This window comes from Salvelinus sp. IW2-2015, linkage group LG26 (genome assembly GCF_002910315.2).
Source record: "Salvelinus sp. IW2-2015 linkage group LG26, ASM291031v2, whole genome shotgun sequence".
Classification (NCBI taxonomy): Eukaryota; Metazoa; Chordata; class Actinopteri; order Salmoniformes; family Salmonidae; genus Salvelinus; species Salvelinus sp. IW2-2015.
In genome coordinates this window covers 39,300,270-39,316,716 of record NC_036866.1, presented here as the reverse complement: position 1 = coordinate 39,316,716, position 16,447 = coordinate 39,300,270, and the positions used below count along the sequence as shown (strand labels likewise).

Here is a 16,447-nt window from a genome sequence, read left to right as displayed (position 1 = left end):
CAATGTTTGGGGAATTACCATATAGGTTAAGTAGGCTATCGTTCATGTATGTGTGTTGAAGCTGTGTTGCCTCGATAATCACACACGCACACACACGCACACTTCCACAATATACTACACAACCTAACCAATCCATTCAGTTGATTCCGATACTGGGCATGCCCCATATATTTACGTATATATCTAGGTAATGTTTGTATAGGTTTTTTTCTTTTCTTTATGGTTAGCAAATGTAATTAAACTAATTGGAGGAACTTCTCAAAAGAATGTATAAAACAATGTCAACATTGCTTCAGTTTGGTTCTGTAAGTAATCACTAGCTGTAGCTAGCTGAATGTTCCCTGTAATGTTTCATGTCACATGGTTGGTGTTAAATGTTTTAACATGATGCTTTTCCAAAGTCTCAGTTTATACCTGTATATACAGGTGACTTCCAAAATAAAGGAAACACCAACATAGTGTCTTAATAGGGCGTTGGGACACAACGAGCCAGAACCACTTCAATGTGCCTTGGCATAGAGTTCCAGACACTTGTAGAATCTATCGGATGGCGACATTATTCTTCCTTCATAAAATTCCATTATTTGGTGTTTTGTTGATGTTGGTGGAAAATGCTGTCTCAGAATCTCCAGAATCTCAATTGAGTTGATCTGGTGACAGACGCCCATGACATATGGTTGACATCGTTTTCATGCTCATCAAACCATTCAGTGACCACTCATGCCCGGTGGATCGGGGCATTGTCCTTCCTAGGGGATCATAGCCATGGTAGCCAAAATAATGGTTCTGACTAGGTGGAATACAGCTACGACCGGAAATTACTTTTGTAGCAGGTTAGGAGAACTTACACAATAGGTTAGGAGAATTAACGTAGCATGTTAGGAGAATGAGGTTAAAGTTAGCTAAAGTGCTCTCCTAACCTGCTACGAAAAGTAAATTCCGGTCGTAGCTGTACTCCATCTAGTCACAATGCCCAGCATTTTTATACATGACCCTAAGCATGATGGAGTGTTACCACACCTGTGTGGAAGCACCTGCTTTTAATATACTTTGTATCCCTCATTTACTCAAGTGTTTCCATTATTTTGGGAGTTACCTGTATAGATGAGACTGTTCACTGCATGCTGACTCATGCAAATATACACTGAGTATACTTAAGCAATAAGGCCAGAGGAGGTGTGGTATATGGCCAATATACCACGGCTAAGGGCTGTTCTTATGCTCGACGCAACACGCAATGCAGAGTGTCTGGACACAGCCCTTAGCCATGGTATATTGGCCATATACCACAAACCCCCGAGGTGCCTTATTGCTATTATAAACTGGTTGCCAATGTAGTTAGAGTAGTAATAATACATGTTTTTGCTGTCAGCCAATCAGCATTCAGGGCTCAGACCACCCAGTTTATAATAAACATTAGGAACATCTTCCTAATACTGAGAACAGCCTCAATTCGTCGGGGCATGAACTCTACAAGGTGTCAAGTGTTCCACAGGGATGCTGGCCCATGTTGACTCTAATGCTTCCCACAGTTGTCAAGTTGGTTGGATGTCCTTTGGTTGGTGGACCAGTCTTGATACACACAGAAAACTGTTGAGCGTTAACCCAGCAGCGTTGCAGTTCTTGACACAAACCAGTGTGCCTGGCACTTTCTACCATACCCTGTTCAAAGGCACTTAATAATGTTGTCTTGCTCATTCACCCTCTGAATGGCACACATACACAATCCATGTCTCAAGGCTTAAAAATCCTTCATTAACCTCTCTCCTCCCATTCATCTCAATTGATTTGAAGTGGATTTAACAAGTTAAATCAATAAGAGATCATAGACGGACAAGGTGAAACCAGGTGAAAGCTATGTCATGGAAAGAGCAGGTGTCCTTAATGTTTTATATACTCAGTGTATAAAGTAAGGTCAAATGTGTGTTGTTACCATAGCAATAATGCAACCTGGGACTGTGTACTAGGCAGTTGGAAAAGAGCCAGATGTAATTACACGTAGTAAGAGTAGTAGCGTTCCAAAAAAGCTTAGTCACCAAAGCTATCCTTATTTGCTTATAGTAAACTTAGTGTCATAAATAGGTATATCTGGCAGAATGTATAACCTAATAAGATGGGTATGTTTTCAGGGTACACAGGCCTGTTGAATGGACTGTACACCCGCATGGTGCCTGAGGTGTCAGAGGAGGAGGCCGTGGACCTGGACATGCCTGACTCCAACAGGACGTGAGTCCACTAGTACAGCACAATGCTCAGAATGTGTCCTTGTTCACAATCCAAATGGATATTTGCCATTTGCTCGTTGTGTCTGTTGTCTATGACCATTTGCAGTGCCGACTCGAAGAAACAGGACAACTCGAATACTTCTCTCCAACCACAAGATTCTGCACAAGAGAAGAAAGGTGTGCAGGTCTCCCTGACATTCACCACCATGAGAAACACATCGGCCTTCTGATTTTTCCCTAGCTACAGCGATCGCTCTTTCCCTATTCTCCCCGTCCACAGCCTTGGCCTTGTAGCAGCGTAACTTCTCTCCCAGGATCATTACAGACATCAGTCTGGATGTCGGGAGCATGTAGGAAATGATTCCATCCGTTTAGTGATATAACCCTGGTCCTGTGGGATATAGACATTGTTTATTATCCTCTGAGTGAGTTTGGAGCAGCTCACCATGCTATGTTTCCCCAAGTGTGAGACTCCCACTCCTCCAGTTAAGACGCTGAAATCTGGGTATAGCAGACAAAGCCATTCTCCCTTATTAATTGAATAGTTGTCTTGGTATGGGAGCCCTGAGCACTGTGAATGGCCTGAACATTATGTTCGGCTGCACGGATAGGGCTGTCTGTTGGCTGTCTATAGACCACATCTGTTCTGTTCTCCATGCTACGTTGGCTGGGCTCAGTCTTAGGTTTGTGACGTCACCCCATGGCTGAATTGGAGGAAGTCTGGAACGAGATCTCCTCATTGGCTTAGTTCACATGTACACTCAGAACTATACTGTAGCATCGTTTATCATTGTTGTGTGACAGACATCCAGTTCAAATGTGTTGGCCCAGATCAGAACTGTATGTGTTACTTATTACGTATTCTCTCCCTCTCCTACCCACACCTGTAGAACCTTCCGGTTCCAATTCATCTCTCCTGTCTGGGAACAGCCGATGGAAGAGGAAGATCCGTGGTAGTGAGTAGACTATCTGCTGTTGACAATCTGACATGATCCTTAAACATTATCTGGCCTATCCATCACCTCCTGTCCTTATCCTACAGGCATCATTTCACCCCTTCTTATGCCCTACTGTGGCTTTACTAGCTCTGTGATGTTTGTGCTTTGTAGAAGTGTTGTAAAGAGCTGTTGCAGTTAGGGGCCTACGGTGCGTACTTCATGCCTTTTAAGAATCCCAATGGGTCATTGACCTTCAACTCTCTCGCTGTCAATGCAGTAGTAAGCTATACTTCTAGCGGGCTATCCCTGGAGTTTGGATATACCAACTCATCATCCATTTATGGAGTTAGACCTGAAGGACTGTAAAGCCCCATGGTTAAATAGAGCAAGAAAGTGGAGATTAAAATCCAATCGGACCACAAATGACTTTCTACTGATGGATATAAGGTTTATCGTCTTTAAGCTGGTTACAAGCAAGAAAAACATTTTTAAAGTTAGTGAGAAGGGCTGAGCGTCAGAGCTGTTCTCTCCACACTAGAGGGAGCTGCTGATCTCTGGGCAAAAGAGATATTCGTTTTTTAATATTTTAATATTAGTTTTTATCTGGAGTTGTCTACAATTGAATGAGATTAGATTAGTGTTTAGAAAAAGGTAATTTTTCGGGATAAACAACATAAATGTGCTCTCTTGCTGATGAAACGCAATAATTCTGGTTTCTTCAACTCTTTTGAACCATAAGGGTTTTGCATACATTATTAGAACATTTCCCACATGATTGGTCATTCATGCGTGATGACCCTAATGTTATGCACCATGACAACACAGGTTTATTTAGCATATGCATGTTAATGTAAATGCATCCGAGTTGTGTGTTAAGTCTGACCTACAGCACTGTGTTGCTGTATGAGCTCTGATGAATGTATGTTATCTATACTGAACAAAAATATAAACACAACATGTAAAGTGTTGGTCTCAGGTTTCATGAGCTGAAATAAAAGATCCCAGAAATGTTCCATGCGCACAAAAAGCTTACTTCTCTCTAATTTTGTGCACATATTTCTTTACATCCCTGTCAGTGAGCATTTCTCCTCTGCCAAGATAATCCATCCATCTGACAGGTGTGGCATATCAAGAAGTTGATTAAACAGCATGATCATTACACAGGTGCACCTTGTGCTGGGGACAATAAAATGCCACTCTAAACACAATGCCACAGATGTCTCAAGTTGAGGGAGGGTACAATTGGCATGCTGACTGCAGGAATTGGCAACAGCTCTAGTGGATGAGGTTTGAATGTTAATTTCTCTACCATAAGCCGCCTCCAACGTCGTTTTAGAGAATTTGGCAGCACTTCCAACTGGCCTCGCAAACCGCAGACGACGTGTAACCACGCTAGCCCAGGGCCTCCACATTCGGCTTCTTCATTTGCGGGATCGTCTGAGACCAGCCAGTCAGACAGCTGATGAAGCTGAGGAGTATTTCTGTCTGTAATAAAGCCCTTTTGTGGAGAAAAGATCATTCTGATTGGCTGTGCCTGGCTCCCCAATGGGTGGGCCTGACTCCCAAGTGGGTGGGTCTATGCCCTCCCAGGCCCACCCATTGCTGCGCCCCTTCCCAGTCATGTGAAATCCATAGATTAGGGCCGAATGAATTTATTTCAATTGACTGATTTCCTTAAAATGAACTGTAACTCAGTAAAATCGTTGAAATTGTTACATGCTGCGTTTTATATTTTTGTTCAGTATATGTTGTACTCTATTCCGTTAGCTCTCCCTCTCATCCTGGTGAGGCACTTCTCACATGAAAACGCTACAGAAAAAGAGGAGCCCATCATTGAAGAGGCCAACTTTGATTTCAACGTGATTGAACCACCAGTAAAACACAAAATTCATACAGATACTCAACAATTTCCTATGTTATAGAAACATTTCACATATAAACCTTATTGCAATTGAGCAATAAAACAATACTTTGGTACTGAGCAATAAAACAATACTTTTTTCAGCAGGTCTCCCATGATGGTCCTAAACTACCTCCAGATTCTCCGAATCAGAATCCATCGATGGGTAAAGAAGCGCCTCCTGTCACCAAAGTGCCACAGCTGGAGGAAGCAGTCGGCCCAAAGAAGAGGCTGACCCTGTCCCTGTCTGAGAAACAGAAGCTCCTAGACTGGAACCTGGTTACTCCAGAAGAGGCCCGAAGCCCTGGAGGAGGAGACCCATCCAAACACTCCAAACCTGGGGACCAGATCCTCCAGAAGGACCCATTGCCTCAGGTAGACCCAGAGGCAGAGCCAGTCCCAGCTCAGCCCCAGCCAACAACGTCCATGTTCCAGATTTGGGCAAATGTCTTCAGAAAGTCTTTTGGAGTACCAGGGACAACCACAGACTCCAACACAGTTGTCACCAGGAGGAACAACAACGGGCCCACCAAGCCCAGGCCTCTGTCTGACGGCGCCTTCAGCTTTTACTCCCTGTTTGGGGCTACTGCCCAAAGCCAGGAGGCCGAGCCAGTGGGAGTGGGTCAGAAGAGCCAGCCGACCCCACACCCATGCAAGGCCTCCATGGGTGATAGACCCGCAGACCTGCCCACGCTACTGGACCAGGTGTCTCTAGGCAGCAACAAGTCCGTGGGATCCTTCACCACAGACGACATGGCCTCACTGCCGCCCAGGAAGCTCAACTTCTTCTCCTACCTTAGGCTGAAGAAGAGAGAGGGGCCGGAGAGCGTGGGAGCGGGGGTTCTGGAGAAGGACATCACGACCATCCTGTCCAACATCAGGAACAAAGGTCAGGGGTCAGGAGGATGTGATGAGCATTATGATATGCTTCTACTCCTTTGCCGTCCGTGGCTACTAAATGCTACAATGCTATAATGAAATGCTATAAATTAGATTACAATAGTAGCCTATACTTGGTGTTTTAATGCCGATGGGTTTGGATTTCTGAGCTTTAACTATTATTAATCATTAGTTATAATAGAGACATGAGGGGTGCCATAGCCGAGGGTTTACACTAGGAGTTATCTGTAGGAGGAAGGGTTATGGTGGGTGCAGTTAAGCTTGGGAGGAGCTGAGTGCAGGGAAAACGGTCACATGTGGCAGTACTGATAAGGATAAGGGGGTCGAGGGGGCCATGGATAAGGGGGTCGAGGTCACGTTAAGGGAAATGGAACCGTTCATTGCCCGTATCACTTAGTTTCCTGCCTAGCAATAAAGATGCAATGTTTTAGCAAGAAGGAGGAGACTCCACCCAAAGTGAGGTACATATACCACCACTATTATAACCATGTCTTTGTCGATTCAGCTGTTCGATCCTTTGGGAAGAATAAACTTGGTTTAAGCTTTCATAGTGTCCGTCGAGTTCTTACTCTGATAATTAGAACCTAACAATGTAAATCACATAGTTGAAGTGAGTATACAACTACAGTTTGAAGACCACTGCTCCAGTTTAATGTCTTTGTGTCGTCTCATCTATACACAGCCTCCAGCGAACAGCAGAAGGATGAGTCCAACTCCTCAAGTGACGATGAGCTTGTCCCAGCCAAACCTTTGTCCCAGCCGAAGGTAAGGGCCCTCTTCCAATACTCTTACATGCATCATTCCTTCCTGCCTTTCTTGGAAGTAATCACTGATCATGATGTTAAATAATGGGTGAAAGCACCAATCCATGTCACGTCAGATCCAGTGGCGGTCAGTGCCGTTTAAGATGAGGGAGGACGTTTTTTTTTTATGAGCATGGCCTTGTTTCTATTACAGAATATTGGATTTCTGTCGTTCATATTCCATTCACCCAGTTCAATGTAACATCGATAGGTTTAGGCTACTACATGATAATTTTCCCTATACCCATCATGAGATTGCTATAACTTAGCCTATGAATTAACGTTTACAACATAGGTGCACACAGGTCGAGAGAAAAGGTGACAGACAGTGACACATGGACAGACAGTGACAAATTCAATACCACCTTGCACACTCTTGCCTGCATCTAGCTTATCTAGGGTCATTAGTCCAACCGTTGCAAACGAGAGTTTCTATTGGACAAATTCCAAGAATTGGCGGAATGAATACAACCCTGATCACACGTAAACACAGTTCACATTCATAGCAGCTACGTTGTATTCCTTCTCGCATCTATGCACTCTCCTCCTCTCACATTTTCCCTTCGCTTGTGGACTTCAATGTACAACACATCAGCTGTATGTGACCAGGCGAAAAAACCTTTCCAAGCCAAACCATATCAAAACCGCTGCACACAGCCTACATCGTTGTCCCCATATTAGCTATAGTAACATCCTAGTCAACATAGCTAATAGAACTAATGCGTTAGTAAACCAGCTACAATCATGAGGTAACGTTAGTGTATAGTCAGTAAGCAGTTTAGCAGTTACACCGGCAGGCCCGGTGGCAATTAATACAACCAAAAGCTTACCTTGACTTGGAAGAGTTTCAGTGTTGTGTTGGATAGTCATGGCCAGCTAGCTAACATGGCATCCCTCTGTTTGAGCTGGGTGTTTGAGTAGGATGAACTAGATAGCTGCATTTGCTAAGTAAGTAAGTGAAACTGAAAGTGAGAAAGAAATGACTCTCTCTTGCTTCTCCTTCATTTTTTAAGAAATTAATTTGTTGAAAACTGTTCAACTATTGTCTTTTTACCTCTGAGTCAACTACTCAACACATTTTTTTGCACTGCAGTGCTAGCTAGCTGTAGCTTATGCTTTCAGTACTAGAGTCATTCTCTGATCTTTTGAGTGGACAACATGTTAGTTCATGCTCCAAGAGCTCTGATAGGTTGCAGGATGTCCTCCCAAAGTTGTCATAATTACTGTGTAAGTCTATGGAAGGGGGTGAGGACCAAGAGCCTCCTAGGTTTTGTGTTGAAGTTAATGTACCAGGAGGAGGACACACGCTAGCTGTCCTCCATCTACACCATGGTGCTACCCTACAGAGTGCTGTTGAGGCTACCGTAGACATTCATTGCAAAACAATGTGTTTTAATCAATGATTTGGTGATGTGAATATATTTAGTATAGTTTTATCTAAAAAGGATAACTTTTTAAATGTTTAAAAAAAAATGTTTGTATGAATTTCATTGAGGATGGTACTCTCCTTCCTCCTCTGAGGAGCCTCCACTGGTCAGATCGGTGATTAGATGCAGCTCTCCTCAAGGCAGAGGATACAGAGGAGGCAGAAAGAGGCCGGTGGGGAACAGATAATCCATCCTCCATTAGAGAGTGATTATTGGGAAGGCTGAAGGAGCACATCATGACCTGCTCTTATCACATTACATACAGGGAGGAAATCCCACTCTGGTGTTGTAGTAGGTCTGGGCCATGGCTTCACCGAACACACTCCGCCCTCTCATTTTGAGCACTGTTTTTTGCACTTCTCTGTTAGGAACAATCTCTCCTACTTCCGCCAGGTCAGGATAAGTGCATGACTGATAAGATATCAGACTGTTGTGCACAGAACACTAATAGTTGTGACTAAGAAAATAGGGTTCAACTCTGCTGTAAGGCAAGTGGTATGTGACACTGTCTTGCTGGTCTGTGTTTAGATCCATGGGAGCTCAGAGAGACAGAGGAGGAGGCAGGAGAAGACTGCGATTCAACAGGCCAAGAGAGAGCAGCTGAAGAGACTCCACAGAGCCCAGGTACAGTAGAGCACATAAACAACAGAACAGCACTACCACACAAGGGGCTTCTGTGATCATTTGCCATTCATTTACATGTTTTATAGACGGGTTGGTTGTTTAGCAACAAAACTGAGGCATGCGCAACTATGGGGCGAAACATATGGGTTGGCTAAGATTGTTGGCAACATGTAAGCTATTTTTCGTCCCTGATGTTTATTGAAAACACAATGAGCACTTGTTGTCTCTCAAAATCATTATTACAGTTATTGGTTAGCTAGCTATCGAATTTGAGCATATTAGCATTGACATGAAATCAGTCAAAACACCTTAAAACAAGACATGGTATCAATAACAAGATGAAATGAGCCCCTTACGATTCCCCACATGGTAGTTTCTTGTCATTCTTGCTAACAATCTGGCCATCCATTATCACAACAACACGCTGACTTCTGCCCCATGGAAGTGCGCACATCGTTTTCGTGACGTTGTCAACGAACCCATCGATATAGATTTTTTTTTTTATGTTACATTTGAATCACTCATGAAGTCTTCCACAAACGTACTTGATTTGTTGGGGAGATTAATGGAATATAAATATTATGTGTCAAGCTACATTGTGAGCCTGTCTTGGTTGATTCTGACCTGGTTGTTTATTGTGTGAAGGTCATACAGAGGCAGCTGGAGGAAGTGGGGGAGAAGCAGAAGGACCTGGAGGAGAGAGGGGTGACCATTGAGAAGGTCCTTCGAGGCGAATCCCCAGGTGAGCCACGCTGAGTCCCAACTGCATGTACTGTACCTTTGGCGAGTACTGTACATTTGTCATCCCATGCTGTGCGGATTCCAACAGCTGCACTGTGTACAGTATGAGTGAAGTACATAAAAGTGTATCCGTTCAGTTGACGTATCTCTGACTCGTGGCCAGAGAATTTTACGAGTTTAGGAGAATGGATTGGAAGGGTCAAAATCAGAATGTTCAGTAAGTTGGCGTCCTTGTCCTTGCATCAGAGATGCCTTATTCTCTGAAGGTAACACACAAAGACATGGCACGTGAAGACTGAGCTATAAACAGAGAGCGGAGAAAGGTATGGCTGATAATGGAACTCTCTTAATCTTTGTTTGACCTCAGCCAAGAACATATAGTCGAGACACGTGAATACTGTATTCAGAAAGACCTATGCTCGTTCTAGTTGACCTGTTTCTGTGGGGTTTGAAAGTGGCAATGCTTCTCTAATCATTATTTCAATTTCCTTATCTAGAGTAGTCCACAGTCAGATCTACTCTGATGCATTTGCTAGGAAAATATATAATACAAATGGCACCAAATTATAGTCATTTGCATTCTAAATAACCTTAACCAAAATAACCTCAAGTTAAAATTGTTTTGAAATCACTACAGTGGCAATTGGCCTTGTGAAGAGAGGAAGGCGGTGGAAAAGCTACCCATGTTTCATTACCCCTGCACATCGTGATATACAAGTTAGCCATTAAAGACAGCCATTTTAGAATGAAAAACAGTCATTCCTTTTAACAAGTCATGTTTTTATACTGATAATCATAGTCCTCAAAGGTAAATTGTGTTTTGCCGGAATTGTAAATGGGATTTTCATACGTTTCTCAGAAATGGGTTTGTTCCTTCTGCACCCATCAGATTTTTTAAATAAAAGAAATATATATTTCATCTTTATTTAACCAGGTAGGCAAGTTGAGAACAAGTTCTCATTTACAACTGCGACCTGGCCAGGATAAAGCAAAGCAGTTCGACACATATAACAACACAGAGTTACACATGGAGTAAAACAAACATACAGTCAATAATACAGTAGAAAAATAAGTCTATACAATGTGAGAAAATTAGGTGAGATAAGGGAGGTAAAGGCAATAAATAGGCCATGGTGGCGAAGTAAATACAATATAGCAATTAAAACACTGGAATGGTAGATTTGACAGTAGATGAGTGTGCAAAGTAGAAATACTGAGGTGCAAAGGAGCAAAATAAATAAATACAGTAGGGGAAGAGGTAGTTGTTTGGGCTAATTATAGATGGGCTATGTACAGGTGCAGTGATCTGTGAGCTGCTCTGACAGCTGGTGCTTAACTCCTGTGGCACCCCCATAGACTGCCAGAGGCCCGGAAAACAGGCCCTCAGATTTGACACACTGAACTCTGTCGGAGAAGTAGTTGGTGAACCAGGCGAGGCAATAATTTGAGAAACCAAGGCTGTTGAGTCTGCCGATGAGGATGTGGTGATTGACAGAGTCGAAAGCCTTGGCCAGGTCAATGAATACGGCTGCACAGTATTGTTTCTTATCGATGGCGGTTAAGATATCGTTTAGGACCTTTAGCGTGGCTGAGGTACACCCAGATAAAGAATTATAGGGAGTTTAAGCATAGTTAGCTGTTACTTTTATTACAATTATATTAAATTAGATTACAGTGCATAAAAGCACACAGAACTGAGTAATGCAATTGTTTCATCCAAGTTTTTTTCCTTCTATTCTCAAATGGAAAGCACATCTCCTTTGTAAAGTCATTTTTGTGTAAACTCAGGTTTTGTTCAATAGTCAGGCTCAATGTTAAAAGCCTCCACTGAATGACTGAGTGTATCTTGTCTAAATACCATTGAGACAGATACATTACAGGCAGGCTCCTCTCAGTACAGTGAATGACTTTGCAAATTCTGATTCTAAAACTACACAGAGATATTCTCTTGTGATGCAGTGGCAGCCATTGTGTGGCTGTTTTTGCCTTGTTTGGATAATTGCATTATAGCGAAGGGCTCTTGGCGCAATAGAATCTTTGTTCATTTACATTATTAACATACTCCAAATGGATAGAAAGAGGGCAGGGGTAGGTGTCAGACAATGACAAGTGTATGTGCATGGCAAGATTCTGAGTTTGAAAAAGGAACACAAGGCTTTTTCTCAGAGTTTAGACTTTGCATCTGACTCTCCTCAATCAAAATAGATGTATTGTCTAGGTATTTTTTTTTTATATGAATCAATGGATGTTTGCCGGGGTATTTGGAGGCAAGGGTCACAGTGCTGTACAGTATGTGGCAATGGTAGAGAAGGAGTTTCCTCTTAATTGTCTGACAACAAAGACGGCATAATGTTTCAGAAGATTTAGAAAAGGCACGAGGAGCGGTCGTTCAATCAAACACTCTTCTAATGGGTCTAATATGTCATATCTGTAGTTAATTTAAATCTCCGTGTTAGTAGCTTTGACATAAAAATCAATTTCTCCAGATCCAGTCACCCACTAACTTGTTTAAATGACACACTAGTATGGAGAATGTGCTTATGCAGTTTAAATAAATACCTTTAGCTTGTTGTCTGCGCGTTACACTTTCATGCTATTACATTTTCAAAAGTTAACTCTTTAAACTCCTCTGATAGTTACGAAGTTCCATTATAAAGTGCTTTATGAAGTCGCTAGCGTTAGTATTAGGCCGTTCCACGAAGTGATTGCCTTTTGCATCCCTTTGATATTTTAAGTAGAAATTGTGGACCAATATTGAATTTTAAAAGTTGGTTATATTAAGTCCCCTTTACTATAGACCCCATGGAGAAATCAATCAATCAGATTTTTCATATGAAAAAAGACAGAACCCACTGGGCACAGATGTCAATTCAACGTCTATTCCACGTTGGTTCAATGTAATTTCACTGAAATGACGTGGAAACAATGTTGATTCAACCAGTGCTGAAGTGCCAAAAAAGCTGAGGTGCCAAAATTCAGCATTTTGACATGTCCCTCCATGTGACTTCTAGGAAGGTTTTAACTCACTTAACCCGAACATTTCTCCAAGTTCACCTTCACTGTAAAGCCTTAGTTATTTTGTTGCTTTGGCAAAGTCAATTTTGAATATTATTATTTATTTCATGTGATTAGTGATTCATTTACGTCTGTCCCTCATTTTAAGGTCAACTCTGTTACATGAACTGAACTCCTGTTCTAATATGGTGAAACTATTCCTTTTTAAATGTGTTTTTTCAAAAGAAACATTGAACATCTAATAGTCAAATCATAGGGTAAAAGTAGGTGAGCTGGTTCTACTCTTTTTGGCCATTTGCTGGTGTTTTGTGGTGGAAAACTGAGCGGGTAGAGCATAACACGCCAACTCTGTTACCCATAAATAGACAGGCTAGAAATGTTTGAACAATAAATACAAATTGTGAAGCTTGCGTTCAATTGCCACTCCCTGTTCCACACAATAAGCTTCCAATCCCCTTGTGACAGAGGGATTTACATCAACCCTGTTATGGTCAACCCTGTTACTTTATTTGGCACCTAATAGGCACTTTCTATATTCATTTTATTTTTTTATTTATTGAGATGGGGGAACACTTTTTATGAAGTTGAACGTGTGCTCTTTATTACAGAATGTTAAAATCAGGTGAAAATCTAGCGTTTTTCCCCCACCAAGTTATACTTCTCAAAAGGCACCGAATTGATGGAATGACCCATTTACGTTATAGGCTCATGTACAGTTGGACGATTACTATGTCCATCTACTGTAAAACCTTGTGACAGGGAGCTTATTAGTCGACCTTGGACGTAATGAGGAATGAAGAAACAGGATGATCAAACTTCTATATGGGGTTGGGGTAACTGATTGTGACCTTGCTCTCTCCCACTATCAGACAAAGGTGATGGTCTCTCTGATGAGCACGAGCTCCTTCAAATGTGGTTCAAGCTGGTCCTGGAGAAGAACAGACTGGCACGCTACGAGGAGGAGCTGGTCATATTGTAAGTAGGAAAAGATGAGAGGGACAGTTCATTCTCAGATAGTGACCGCATTATGGAGTGAAGTGTTCGAAATGAGTTGTCTTGTCTGTTGTTAGTGCTCAGGAACTCGAGCTGGAGGACAGACAAAGTCAACTACAGATGGATCTACGATGCAGGATGTCCATAGACGGTATGGGTCACACACTGTGTAATTGTAGCGTAGTACTGTGCAATTGTAGTACACAGCTGTTACACATTCTGTACTTACCACTGTTATACGTTTGCGCCGCTGCCCTTTATCCGCTGTGGCCCTTTGCAGATTCCAGGAAGAGCTCCGGTGAGCTGGCTGAGGAACAGGAGATGCTGACAGAGATCATGAAGGTGGTAGAGAGGAGAGACACTCTGGTCAGCCTGCTGGAGGAGCAGCGGCTGCAGGAGAGGGCTGAGGACAGAGACCCGGAGAGCCTGGTACTGTCTAGAGGCTACCAGTTCCACTGGACCTGAAGAGAATCAGCCCTCTGGGGTGGGGAAAAGGCTACAGCACCATGCAGCTCCACAGGCAGAAGAGACAAGTGACTTCACTACTAGTGACTATCCTACTGGATTTGGCCGCACGTGGCATGATGAACCTTTTGAATATGTATATCAATTTGACTTGTCAATTCCTACTTGAGGACCACTTCTTATGGACCTGAGGGTTGTATGTCAAGTGTCTGTATAGGCTAGTCTCTCGAGACAGCCTTCAGAGATTACTGTATGCCTTACCAAGAAAAGCTCTGAATGTATGCAGCCTTATAAATAGAATAATATAAAACACTTTGGCAGTTGCACTGGAAAGCACTTATAAACACTACAGAAACCCAAAGATTCAGCCTATCAAATGTGTTTTCCCTCTCAAAGAAAGATATTGCTTATGTACAGTACCAGTCAAAAGTTTGGACACCTACTCATTCCAGGGTTTTTCTTTATTTTTACTATTTTCTACATAATAGGGAAGACATAAACTATGAAATAACACATATAGAATTTTACATTTGAGATTCTTCAAAGTAGCCACCCTATGCCTTGATGACAGCTTTGCACAATCTTGGCATTCTCTCAACCAACTTCACCTGGAATGCTTTTCCAACAGTCTTGAAGGAGTTCCCAGGTCAGGTGACTGTGGAGGCCAGGTAATCTGATGCAGCACTCCATCACTCTCCTTCTTGGTCAAATAGCCCTTACACAGCCTGGAGGTGTGTTGGGTCATTGTCCTGTTGAAAAACAAATGATAGACCCACTTAGCTCAAACCAGATGGGATGGCGTATCGCTGCAGAATGCTGTGTAGCCATGCTGGTTAAGTGTGCCTTGAATTCTAAATAAATCACTGACAGTGTTACCAGCAATGCACCCCCACACCATCACACCTCCATGCTTCATGGTGGGAACCACACATGCAGAGATCATCCATCTCACAAAGACACAGTGGTTGGAACCAAAAATCGCAAATTTGGACTCATCAGACCAAAGGACAGATTTCCACCGGTCTAATGTCCTCATGAGAGCCAGTTTCATCACAGCACTTGATGGTTTGACTGCACTTTAAGAAACTTTCAAAGTTCTTGACATTTTTTTAATTGACTGACCTTCATGTCTTAAAGTAATGATGGACTGTCATTTCTCTTCGCTTATTTGAGCTGTTCTTGCCATAATATGTACTTGGTCTTATACCAAATAGGGCTATCATCTGTATACCACCCCTACCTTGTCACAACACAACTGATAGGCTCAAACGCATTAAGAAGGAAATAAATTCAATTTTTTTTATTTTAACAAGGCACGCCTGTTAATTGAAATGCATTCCAGGTCACTACATCATGAATCTGGTTGAGAGAATGCCAAGAGTGTGCAAAGCTGTCATCAAAGCAAAGGGTGGCTACTTTGAAGAATCTCAAATATGATTTTTTTTAAAATCTGTTTAACATGTTTTTGGTTACTACATGATTCCATATGTGTTATTTCATAGTTTGATGTCTTCAGTATTATTCTACAATGTAGCAAATGGTAAAAATAAAGAATAACCCTTAAATGAGTAGGTGTGTCCAAACTTTTGACTGGTACTGTATATATATTCATTGATTCTTGAAGAATATAACTTATAAATGCCTCATGAGCTTAGTTCAACTGTCACACTCCATGAGAACCCAAATATAAGCTTGTTTTTCTCCAATGTTTGTAAACAATGTAAATGTAAACTAACACTGTATAACCTCATAACATGGCTAAAACAATCATGTTGATATCATGGATGGTCAGTCCTTGCATCCATAGCTCTGTCTATTATTCTGAGAGTGGTTACATTTCTCCAGGCCCATCCCTCAGCTTTTTACCAAAACAGAGGCGGGATGGCCGTTTATTTGTTTTATCTGTGGATTTGCCCTTTAAACAGCTGCATATTATCAAGATGTCAAAGTATGCCAACAAAAAGTTTAACAATAGGCCTATTGCAAATGTGGCATTCATATTTATATAATATAAATATGGAATTCATTTTTCACATGTAAATAGCACTTTTCAGTAGTGCTCAAACCATGCAATTCCATGAAAGCAGCATTTATTTTTCAACTCGAATCAATGAGCCCAATCAGTCCTCCATGACAACAAAATCATAAACAACAGAGTAGGGGTGGCTAATAAGTCCTTAGTTTTGGGGTCATGCTCAGGTTAAACAATTTGGCTAATCTATACTTCCATATTTCCAAGTCCCATTCTTGAAGATCAAGGTGTATAACATTTATTGGAATTACTGGAATTCTCATAGACTTTGGTTTTTAATGTAAAGATATAATTTAATTGTATTATTATGTGTAGTAGAAAGTGATGGGTTAGAAGAAGCCTACATAACCAACCCATAAAGTAAAATGTAACATCCATATACGA

At 41.9% G+C, this 16,447-nt stretch overlaps 1 protein-coding gene across 6 annotated transcripts in view; it reads left to right on the top strand.

Annotated features, from left to right (window-relative positions):
* Window positions 1-15,334, top strand: part of LOC111952514 (F-actin-monooxygenase mical2b) — a 74,189-nt gene extending 58,855 nt beyond the window's left edge. For 4 of the 6 annotated variants that reach the window (XM_023971252.2, XM_023971248.2, XM_023971254.2 and 1 more), the window contains 11 exons: window positions 2,130-2,226; window positions 2,332-2,402; window positions 3,116-3,181; window positions 4,931-5,037; window positions 5,169-5,952; window positions 6,646-6,728; window positions 8,722-8,817; window positions 9,463-9,559; window positions 13,443-13,548; window positions 13,644-13,717; window positions 13,847-15,334. In XM_023971252.2, coding sequence (XP_023827020.1) covers window positions 2,130-2,226; window positions 2,332-2,402; window positions 3,116-3,181; window positions 4,931-5,037; window positions 5,169-5,952; window positions 6,646-6,728; window positions 8,722-8,817; window positions 9,463-9,559; window positions 13,443-13,548; window positions 13,644-13,717; window positions 13,847-14,031 — 1,766 coding nt within the window. In that variant the 3' untranslated portion in view covers window positions 14,032-15,334. The remainder of the gene's footprint in view (window positions 1-2,129; window positions 2,227-2,331; window positions 2,403-3,115; window positions 3,182-4,930; window positions 5,038-5,168; window positions 5,953-6,645; window positions 6,729-8,721; window positions 8,818-9,462; window positions 9,560-13,442; window positions 13,549-13,643; window positions 13,718-13,846) is intronic. The other 2 variants (XM_023971251.2, XM_023971250.2) reach the window with 2 other exon arrangements.
* The last annotated feature ends 1,113 nt before the right edge of the window (window positions 15,335-16,447 follow it).